The 12,233-nt window shown below is 40.9% G+C and overlaps 1 protein-coding gene across 1 annotated transcript in view; it reads left to right on the top strand.

The window, feature by feature from the left end:
• Positions 1 to 344: 344 nt before the first annotated feature.
• Positions 345 to 12,233, top strand: part of LOC310986554 (tensin-2-like) — a 39,645-nt gene continuing 27,756 nt past the window's right edge. The window contains exons 1-2 of the mRNA XM_083972503.1: positions 345 to 753; positions 11,514 to 11,622. Of these exons, the coding sequence (XP_083828629.1) occupies positions 610 to 753; positions 11,514 to 11,622 (253 nt within the window). The 5' untranslated portion in view covers positions 345 to 609. The remainder of the gene's footprint in view (positions 754 to 11,513; positions 11,623 to 12,233) is intronic.

Below are 12,233 nucleotides of genomic sequence, written 5' to 3'. Positions count from 1 at the left end.
AGGCAGCCAGGGGAGCCTGATGGAGCAATAGAGAGAAAGAGAGAGAGAGAGAGGGGAAGAGTAGTGGCTCTGTAAAAAAGTGTGCGAGGCATTTGAGGGTCTGTAGAGGCAGAAGAGAAGGAGGTATTGGCAAGTGGAGAGGAGGGGGAGGGAAAAGAGAGAGAGAAGGAGAGAGAGGTGGTGAGTGTGTGCTTGCATGCTTTCAGAGTGAGGATAGCCAGGGAGCAAGGGACAGGGAAGACTGTAAGTGGAGAGGAGGAAGAAGAAGAAGAAGAGTGGAGACTTGTTAGAGGGGTTGTAAGAGGAGAGAGAGAGGGGGAAGGAAAGAGAGAAGGAAAGGGGGGGGGTGGGAGTCATCTGGGGGTGGATTTCAGGGGCAGGACGAGCTGTCAGGGAGAAGAAGGGCAGAGAGGAGGTGTGAGGAGTCACCAGGGAGGAAGGAAGGAGCATGTTGGAGAAGAAGAAGACGTTAACAACAAAAAAAGAGGCCACTGACAACATGAAGCACTGAGGAGGAAGAGGAGGAGAAGCACTTGTCCTGGAGGATCAGAGCAGATCAAGAGTTGAGAGAGGAGTAAAACACACGAGGAGGAGGAAGAGGTGTGAATTATGGGCTGCATTCACAGCACGAGCGGCGGCATTGGCGGCGGCGGGATGAAGAAACATGGACTTGGTCCTGACGCAGGAGGAGGAGGAATCCCCACGAAGAAGAAGGAGCCTGAGGTTCATCCTGAGATCCTCCAACTCGCTGAGGTGAGTGAACAACTCTCTAACTCTCTAACTCTCTCTGTGGCTGTGGCTGTCATGTCAACATGCAGGTTTATTCACAGAGGAAATGAGCAGCGTGTGAGTCTATTTGTGGAACATTTTGATCAACAACAGCATGTTTGGACCAGGTGCATCAGTTGCTGCTGCACATGTCTTCTTGTCTTGCACACTCACTTTTTTTTTTTTTTGACTCAGCAGCAGAAGCAGCTGAACTTTGTTTAATAATTACTTTACACTGACTGACTGCAGCGCTCGTCGTCACATAAACTCGTCGACCAGAGGAATCTGAAGAATTAGCAGAACGTTTCCAAATGGGATGAAGAAGCAAAGCAAAGCACAGCGTGACGCAAATGTCTCAGCTCCCTGTGTTTCTTCCTCATGCTGCACACACACACACTGTCATTACAGGAGCATAAACATGTTTTTCCTTTTTCTTGCACCTGCATCACAAGCCTGAATTGCAATGCACATCATGCAGCTATTGTTAAGATATGTGCAAATTATAAAAGATATAGCTGCACAAAAGAAGAAGCAACAAGAAGGAGGAGGAGGAGGAGGGGAAAGAGAAGATGAGAGGCAGCAGTGCATGGCTGACTTGATCAGTGTTAATCACGTCCCTCAGGACTCAAGAGGTTCAAGAGGAAGAAGTGGTTTAAGTTACTGTCCAGTTCCGACTCTGCCGTCGTCGTCCTGTCTGCGGGCGCTATTTAGGAACACGTATGGATTCAGGGGGGCAAGCCCCACGTAAAGCCTCCGCAGGGCTTTTATAGAGGCTAAAATAAAGTGTGTGTTGTTGGTTTTAGGATGTGTGTGTTCTCACATGTCAGAGTAAATCACACTGTGGCATGTCAGAGCGATAGAAGAACAAAGCTGAGAGGAGGAACTGATCTGGAGTCAGTGTTAGTAATAATGTGACTGTGGATGTTAGTTAGGACACTTGTGTGTGTGTGAGAGCAGGGAACTCCTGGATCTTAGTGGAACAAAAACATTACTCAGATCACATGTGGCCTCAAATCCCCTAAAGCCCTCATCGTGTGTGTCTGTGCAAGTGTGTGTGTGTCTGTGCAAGTATGTGTGTGTGTGTGTGTGTGTGTGTGTGTGTTAGACCATGCCAAATTATGATAACATTGTCCCAGTTGAATGGGTGGACTCACTTTGCAATGGAGAGGAATGAAATGTGTCATACATGCAGAGAGTCCAGGAGTTCTTCTTTAGGTTGTGGATAATGAATGTTTCCCCTTCTCTCTCTCTTTCTCTTCCTCTTTCTCTCTCTCTTTCTTTCTGTTTCTCTCTCTCTCTTGCACACACACACACGCACACACACTTATTCCCGCACCTATTTTCAGCGTTTTCATGGCCGTTTAGAGGTGACAGTCTCTACTCATGCAGGTTATAAATACCCTGCCAGAGCTGGAGTATAACCCTCGCCTCGCCACCACCTGCTCCTGTCCCTTCCTGGCTTGATCGTGTGTGTGTGTGTGTGTGTGTGTGTGTGTGTGTGTGTGTGTGTGTGTGTGTGTGTGTGTGTGTGTGTGTGTGTGTGTGTGTGTGTGTGTGTGTGTGTGTGTGTGTGTGTGTGTGTGTGTGTTGCCAAAAGCTAGAGGTTGTGGCTCCTGCTTTCCAGCATGTCATCACTTGTTGTGAGGTGTCACTGAAAAAAAACACTCGCACCGACCGACCGAGGCATTTTGTGCTGAGGGGGATGTGTGTGTGTGTGCGTGTGTGTGTGTCACTGTAACTCTGTGTGTTCATTTACAGTGTGTGTGTGTGTGTGCTGCAGATTAAATGTGTGCTTTATGCATTCAGACAGAAACACTGGGAGTCAACATGATAATTCCTCTTATATGCATTTGTTATTTCCCCTCTCCTCCAAACTTGTGAATCAATCATTTAATAATTAGACTTTGAGCTACTTTTTCTACATTTTCACTTTCATTAACGTCCCTTGAAAATCTTTCGCTGCCGTTCTCGCAATAATAAAATCTGAAAAAGGAAAAGAAAAAGAAGAAAAAGCTCATGCCAGCCGTAGTTATAATGAAATCCTTTATGCTTCTGTTGGTTGCCTGACCCTCTCTCTTCATCTCCATGGTGGATGTGGAAGTGCTCGGGGCTCTTTCTCTCTGCAGTGGTCAGAGATGCTTGGGGAATGACATAGACTCTTGGCTGCAAAAATCTGAATGGGGTGGGGTTCTTTCTTTCTTTCTTTCTTTAATACTGCAATGCAACGCTGCAACACTGCCGCGAGTCGCTGGAGCCTCCGGAGACTCAGAGTCTTTTTTTTGTGCTGATATTTGAGAATAAACAGCACCTGAACAGCACCTGTTGTGATCTATAAGCAATACAGCAACGCCCCACACCCACCCACCCCAAAAAAGAAAACCATCAACAGAACTTCCACATCTGGAGAGAAAGAAGCTGGAGTTGATTGAGGATTAAACAAATAAGTGTTTCACAATCACAAGATTGTGTGCCATGTGTTCCTAATGTCCCTTGTTTTTGTTAACTGATGTCTATCTGACAGGGAGACGTGGAAGGAAAGAACAACAACTGGGAAAAGAGAGATGGCAGCAATGAAAAAAAAAAACAGAACGAGAGAGAGAGTTTTCCCCTTTCACAGCTGTGAAAATCATTTCATCTGTTACAGTTTAATTTAATTTAATAGTCGTTCTTTCATCCCTCTTTATGATTTGACAGATGATAAAACCACAAAAAAAAATCCTGATTCAATTAACCTCGAATAATTCACCGACACCTTCTGCTTCTTTGGGGGAAAAACATAAAAGGTTGATCGCCAACTTTTCGTCATCAAAGAAAGAAAAGAGGAAAAAGAGGACGATCTAAAACTAAAACTTATTAACCAAACTTTTCAGACTGAGTGCATGGTGTAGAATAAACATCTATCTATCTATCTATCTATCTATCTATCTATCTATCTATCTATCTATCTATCTATCTATCTATCTATCTATCTATCTATCTATCTATCTATCTATCTATCTATCTATCTATCTATCTATCTAAACTACTGGTGCTTTACAAAGTAGAAAATTTCCTCACAGACATTTTGCAAGTGCCACTGGGAGAATGATCTCTGTCAACATGGGAATCGAACCCGCGACGAGTTACTGTAAACAGACACATGGTCGTCTCACTCTCTCTCTCTGACCACTGACATGAAGGAGCTGTCAACCTGTCTGTGTGTCTGTGTGTGTGAGTGTGTGTGTTTGAGTGAGTGTGGAGAGACGAAGGAGTTCCAGATCAATACCTTCAGCCCGATAGCTCAGTGGGTGGTGGTATTGGCTCTGGATTCAGAGGGTTTAGGGTTTGAATCCCACATGAGGCAAGTTACTATGTTACTGTTTGATCAACAAGATCAAGTAGAAGAAGAGCTTGTTTTCTTATAACGAATAGATATGAAAAGTATGTGTGAGTAAGTGTTATCAGGAAGTGTGATAATAAGAGTGGCGGAGGAGAAAACATCCGGCTGCTGGATACTGCTGATATTGACTTTGGACTTTTAAAGACTGGGATTCAAATCCCAGAAGGCCTGCGAAGGCCTGTGAAGGGCGAAGGGCAAAGGGCATTTTTCTTTATTGCGACCACCCAGTGGCGGGAACCGCGTGGCCTATGGGGCTGGGCCCACATGCTAGTGTTACGTATTACACAGACATAACACAGTAATTACACAGGAACTGCCTAAAACATGGTTTAACATGATGAATAAACTGATAATAATAATAATAATAATAATAATAATAATAATAATAATAATAATAATAATAATAATAATAATAATAATAATAATAATAACTTTATTTCTATAGCACTTATTATTAAATTAAAATTACAAAGTGCTTCACATTTAAAACAATAATAAACAAATAGAATAACAACTTAAAAAAGAGTACAATAAAATCAGCAGCAAATACAATACAATCAAGTTACAGTAGGATAAGGGAAGGCCAATCGATAAAAGTGAGTTGTACAGTAAGAAGGGCTTTAAAAGAAGATACTGATGTTGTAATACTAATCATACTGGATCATCGTGTATTGAAAAATAAAATGCACTGTCTCTTACTGAATCAATATAGGAAGCTCAATACAGCAAGGAGGCACAGATGAAGAATTAGAGTGAGATTATATATTTTTAAAAAAAAGTCTTGTAGTGTTGTCTTGAAAACTAGAGTTTATTTTAAAAAGCAAACAAGTTAATGGTTTATAAGCCTCTCTATATTCTATATTCACACTCTAATATCAAAAACACTTTGTCGTCTGAGCTGCACTGATTGTATTTGACCACTGAGAGGTGCCCTCGACACATCTGGATTTTTATTTTTTTTGCCCTTTCATTTTTAACTTCACTGTGTCTCACTAACACATAAAAAAGATGAGTAACTCCAGAGAGATTTCAACTGATGAAATGATGTTCATCCAAAATGAAATGTTTCATTTTTATTGAGATGTTTCGTCTTCATATCTTCCAACAATGTTCCCATGCAGCCAAATATACAGCTTTTATAGAGATTTATTTTCTTTCAAACTTGGCTCATATGTGTTGTTACAAACCCTAAATACATATAGACATGTATATTTCTATACATATATTGTACATACATATGTGTATAAACATGGCAAAACATTTGTTATTTAGTTGATCTGGAGCAAAGAGCAAAGGAAAAATCAATGCAATGTCTATTAGTCACATTCCACTCAACTGTGACTTTATAGCTATTGATGTCATGGTATTTTTAACTCCACTATCACAGTGTTGCTCATATAGAAGCTGCTGTTGATGAGACACTATAGGTTTAATGCTGATTGTTCAAGCTTTTAGGAAATATTATAACACATGATTGAGGTTTATTTGGAGCAGATAATTCACATTTTTGTGTCATTTCATTCTGCCTTTTTAACTGCGTAAATAATTCCTCTTTAATTACTTAAAGTCTGATCCAAGTAGCGCCTCATTGTCATTGCTGAGAGCTCTATTTTTTTTTTTTAATACATCGTAGGTGAACCGAGGTCAGGTTTATGAAGGGACAGCGGCTCTGTAGGAGGTCATTACATAAGTCCAATCAATCCCACCTCCAAAGTTCACGAGTTATGTAATAAAAATTTAAATGCAAATGGCGACAGAGGGCGATGATACTCTTCTCCCCTTGTGTGGTGGCGTGCCCTCTTTCTGTCAGGTTCATCGCCTCTAAATCCACACACACACACACACACACACACACACACACACACACACACACACACACACACACACACACACACACACACACACACACACACACACACACACACACACACACACACACACACACACACACACACACAGACCCAGATGCCACAGTTTCTAGCAGCGGCCATTTGTCATAACAGCAGAGAGAATACGTCAATAGTTACCCTGCTGCTTTGATTATTATTACATCAATACATACAGAATAATGGTAATGAGGCCCATCAGTCCCAGGCAGTGACAAACATAAAAACTATTTTTCTTCTTTTTCTTTTTCCATCTGCTTGTTAGAAATGACTCAGGAGTTATTGATCCTACTACGATAAGTGAAGTTATTATACAACTGATGCACAAGCTACAACAACTTCAAACACCCTGTGTGACCCGACGCTGGCACATCAGACTCTCAATGAAATAAATAATAATAATCATAATAATGATAGATAAACAGATAAACATTGCGTTCACTGTAGCATCAAAGTAAATGATTATGATTTATGGTCTTATTCTCAGTGCTCTCTTACATCCACTCTCTATAAACTCAAATAGTTTTAAAGAATTAAACAAATACATAATATTTTTTTCTTAAGGTTTAATAATCAGGGACAATGCACATTAATAAAACATTTTAACAAATGTAAACATGCCAGAATTAGCCAAAAGGCTGTTTTACATCTGCCGTCGCTGCACTGATGTTAAAGTAGTCAACCTAAAAGAGAATAAAATTATTTAGTTATAGACATACAGTACAAATAATACATTAAAGGATTAGAAGGCTAAATCTGTATAAAGATTAAAAGGCAGAAAACTATGCAAAAGTCCATACATACACACACAAGCTCACATAAACTCAGCTCAAACAACCGCCAATTGCTACAGACAAAACATTTTTTTGATTTGGTCACTTTACTGTGTATTTAATAGTCTGACATTTTGGGAAATATGTATTTGTAATCTTGCAAGATGAAGAAGAAGACAGCTGCTGCTTAGGTTAGCTGGGAAAATCCCATAACAAACTGTCTACACCCACACCTCACAGATATTCAAGCAACTAAAAGTGATATTTATTATAATAAATATGCATATGTCAAAAACAAAGTGTAACCCTGACTGTCATGGCAAAAAAAAAAAAAATCTGCTCAAACTATGATCAAACAAACAAAACGTTTCATTTTGGCGGGCACAAAAACTAGTATTTAAAACATAAATGAAACGTTTTATGTGACTTTTGACCTTTTGCAAACACGTAATAGTTGTGATTAAGCATAAAACTGTTATGACGAATGCACTCACAGTTTAGAACTATTAAAACTATTTACGAACGTGTTGCACCCTGATGAACTCACACATGAGAGTTACTTATATTATTATACTGAGGGATGTGAAGAGCTGCATTATTGTTCACATTATGTAACCACACAAAGCTGAAGGTGGCGCTACATGAAACATTAATTATAGATTTCTTATTCATAAAGGATTCAGACCGTATACGCTCCACTTAGGAGACGCAGCTGTTTTATAATACATCATAATTAAGTTCATGATGGTGGGCGGCGGGAGAAGTCAGACTGGTGTCGCATGGTCAATAAGTGAGTGTTTGTGGGTGTGTGTGTGTGTGTGTGAGTTGTGTATCAGAGCTGGTGTGAGTTCACCCTCAGCTTCCAAAGTTATAAAGTCAATGCTGTTTCTGTTTGGAAAAATCCAGGCAACGGAAAAAGCAAAAAAAAAAAAAAAGATCCTGAGCTGAAAAATGTTTTTTCAAGACCAGAGAAATGCATCGAGCCATTTAAGTGGAAAAGAAACAGCAGCAGTGTGTGGAGGTGTGGTGTTTGTGGCCCTGCACCTCTCCCATTGCCACACACACACACACACACACACACACACACACACACACACACACACACACACACACACACACACACACACACACACACACACACACACACACCGTCTCCCTCTTCATGTTTCCAGCCACCTCCTCCTCCCTGTCTGCTCTAGGAAAGACTTAATGTATCAATGTGCTGTCAGAAGGTGTTACTGTGGGAGGGCGTTACCGTAACTTTATATAAATATTGTCCCATTACTTTTGAGTTTTCGTTTATAAAAAGAAAAATGGCTGGGATTATGACTCAGCGGTCGACCTTCATTCATTCATTCATTCAACTTTTAGGACACATAACATCACTGTTTCTCTGCAAAATGAAGCATCATATGTTTGTTTTTTTCTCATGAGTGAATGTTCAATTTGTATACATTTTTCACTGTATCACCCAGTTTGTTTATACTGATACGCTTCATTATCACATATTTCAACATCCTTAAATAGAGAGAATGAACAGTTTGGGTTCATGTCTCATGTTTACTCAGCTGCTACAAAGGCCCAGTCAGTGTGGTACCAACCTGTAGTGTTGAAAGGAAACTTAAGAGTATAAACCTGTTAGCAAAGAGGAGGAGGAGGAGGAAAGACTACGTCAGAGAGATATAAAGAGAGAAGAATAAGACTATAAAACCAGAATAAACTTATGAACCAGTTTCGACTTGCATGAATGTGAAGTTTCTCTGTGGGCAAGTGGCAAAAGATCGACTTAATGGGGTAAAGAGGCAACAAGTTGGTTGAATTTATGAGTGAATTTATTGCATTTAACCACATTAATCATCATTAAGACGATGTGTTATTTTCAGTGATGGGAATAACGGCGTTAAAATAAACGGCGTTACTAACGGTGTTATCTTTTTCAGTAACGAGTAATCTAACTAATTACTATTTCCACCGTTACCACGCCGTTACCGTTACCGACAATTAAATGAGGCGCGTTACAAACTACTCAGTGAAGCCGTTGTCCTCCGACTTGGATCATCTCAGCCACAGAAGCTGCTAAACTGTTGTTGTTTTTTCCTCCTCTCCTTTGGTGAGGGGAGGGGAGAGGAGGGAGGGACGAGACAACCGCATAAGTGATGATGATTGGTTGAGGCAGAGTAAGGTTTCATGCTAAGCCAATCAGAGGCAGTGTTCAGTTTGTACACAAACCACACACGCACGCAGTTTAGCCTCACACACACAGACTAGCAGAGGGAAGCTGCCGAGATCGGAGGGAAAGTGGAAACAGACACTACTTTAATCTCCCTGAGGTAAAAGACAAGAACATGTGAGGTGTAGCTACATTATGTCCCGGAGCGAAGTGTTTGTCCTGAGCTTCTGCTCACCTGACTCTGTGCAGCTTCTTCATTAAATCCAAACAGTCCGACACAGCGACGCACTGCTCCTCTTTGACTCTAAAGTCTCTGTAGCTCATCAGCTGGAACTCTTCCAGGGCAGCTACAGCAGCGTTGTGACCTCAACCATGGTTGGTGAGAGCAGAAATGTTGTTGTTGTAGTGAAAATGGGCGGGCTCGTGAAGACGCGAATTTAGAGATCGGAGGGAAAGTGGAAACAGACACTACTTTAATCTCCCTGAGGTAAAAGACAAGAACATGTGAGGTGTAGCTACATTATGTCCCGGAGCGAAGTGTTTGTCCTGAGCTTCTGCTCACCTGACTCTGTGCAGCTTCTTCATTAAATCCAAACAGTCCGACACAGCGACGCACTGCTCCTTTAGACTCTAAAGTCTCTGTAGCTCATCAGCTGGAACTCTTCCAGAGCAGCTACAGCAGCGTTGTGACCTCAACCATGGTTGGTGAGAGCAGAAATGTTGTTGTTGTAGTGAAAATGGGCGGGCTCGTGAAGACGCGAATTTACACAAAGTCAAAACGAGCGATAAATCGCATTTCTCGCGTTTGGTCGCGCGTATAAACTCGAGCGAAAAAAAAGCGTTCCTCGTGTTTGGTGGGAAGCCCCTTGCGGGTCTTCCCACCTTGCCCCTTGCGGGTCTTCCCACCAAACACGATGAAAAGGACGAAGACGCGAAGGTCCCGTCGCCATAAAAGAATCGGGTGTATTGCGTCGCAAAAAAAAAAAGTTGCGTCTACCGCGTCTTGCGCCTAATCGCGTCTTTGCGTCACGGCCTTTTACACCGCGGACGTAACGAATAAACGGTGACGGTGTGAACGAACAACATAGAACAGGACCAGACGTGGCGTTGTTTCCTCTTTTCACCTACAGCTCCACTCTCCCTTACTTACACTAACTACTGTTATTGTTGAGGCCAGAGAATTGTGGGATTTGTAGTTTTTGACCAATCGTGTGCTCTTTCTCTTTGTGATTTTTCCGGTTCACACATGTTTGTTTTTTTTAGGGGCAAATGCGAGTGAAATGCTCGCCCATGGTGGGCATAAGAAAATGTAAGACCTGTCTAAAATTATTTAAGACTTGAACACAATAATTCAACAAATTTAAGACATTACGCATTCCATAATTGCGATCAGTGAAATATATGAAAACAATAAAATACCATTTAAAAATGAGAGAAAAAAAATCCAAATTCTTCGACATATTTAAACTTAAAAAAAAGAAAGAAAAAGTAACGCAATAGTTACTTTCCCTGGTAACTAGTTACTATTATAGTGAAGTAGTGGAGTTACTAACTCAGTTACTTTTTGGGAGATGTAATTAGTAACTATAACTAATTACTTTTTTAAAGTAACGTTCCCAACACTGGTTATTTTTAATTATGGTGGTAAAAGGTTGTTAGAGGCCTGTTGTGTTGGAGAAGTGACCTAAAATACTGTAGGCTACAAGTCCACCTATGCAAAGTGATGCTCATGTTTAGCATACTAAGTTGCTAACACGTGCTAAATATTAGCTTCACTTTTACCTGAGGACTGAACAAGTTAAATATTTGACCTGCTGGTGGCGCTAGAGGAAAAATCATCACCACTATGAAAATCTGCAACATATTTTTTTAATGGGAATTCATCCTATTACAGTAGTTGAGACATTTTAGTCTGAATGCAGGAAATGACAGAAACGATGAACACTAAGTGCATCTGTTCAAATACGTTTAGTTTATTTATGACCGTGTTGTGTAGCCTATTAGAGGAGCAAAAGAAAACTGCTTGTTTGTTTGTTTGTCTTTATCATCATGGCCGCGGCCTCCACAGACTGAGACAGAATAAAGACAAGTTAGAGGTTAGAGTTAGAAGATGAGACAAGTGGTATCGGCTTAAAAGGCAGCGTGATGTGACAGGTGTTTTTAGGTAGAAGGAGGAGGGAGCTGAACGTGCAGCAGCAGCAGGTTGAGCTACAACCAGTTCTCACACTGGTGCATCACTGCAGCAGCTGCATGCGCACATCTGCACTGACAGCAGCAGCACACACACACACACACACACACACACACACACACACACACACACACACACACACACACACACACACACACACACACACACAGGACTAGTGAACGTCCAGTGAACATAAACTACTACACACTTTCAGTATGAAGTGTGTGCGTGCCATTTTGAAGCCTCTTCTGGAAGCTTTCCTCTCACTTCACAGTAGCGTTGTGTGACAGACTCATCAGTTTTCTCTCTCCTGTGTGTGTGTGTGTGTGTGTGTGTGTATCTGCAGCTCGTCAAAGCTGGGAGCCACACCTTCACAGAGAGGAGCTTCAAGAGGAGACGGGTGTGTGATGTGTGCAAGCAGAACATCGACAACCCTGGAGGAGCTTTCTGCAAGGGTGAGTCGGGTCACGCTGACGACCCAGAGACACAAGTGGCAAACACTCAAAACGCTGACACACACACACAGACACACACACATACACCTCGACTTAACAGAGATGCACTCACCCTGACTGTCCTCTCTAAAGCTGACTGCAAAAACTCAAAATCTTACCAAGAATATTTGCCCTTTTCTAGTCAAAATGTAATTTCTAGTCAAAACAAATCTCATTATACCTAAAATAAGTATATTTATACATATACATAGTTATACATTAAAAACGCTTGTTTTTAGACACGTTTTACTTATTTCAAGTAAAGTATATAAGTAGAAAAATCTGATAGTGGAGCAAGTTTTTCTTTCTTATTACAAGCACAAAAAACTTCCTTTCACTGGCAGATTTTTCTACTTATTTCAAGTGAGAATCAGTTTGAAACAAGTGAAAATCATCTAAAAATAAGTTAATTTTTAGGTGATGAGTCTTATTTACAGTAAAGTGGAAAGAGATTAGGTTTGATTAGAAATTAGACATTTTGACAAGAAATAAGACAAATATTCTTGGAAAGATTTGGGGTCTTTGCAGCGCTGACTTTCAAAGTAAAACATCTTCCTCCTCTTCTTCCCTCT

The sequence above is a fragment of the Trachurus trachurus genome (assembly GCF_905171665.1).
Source record: "Trachurus trachurus genome assembly, chromosome: 5".
Lineage (NCBI taxonomy): Eukaryota > Metazoa > Chordata > Actinopteri > Carangiformes > Carangidae > Trachurus > Trachurus trachurus.
The sequence above is the reverse complement of the archived record's forward strand: the minus strand, read 5'-3'. Positions and strand labels throughout refer to the sequence as shown.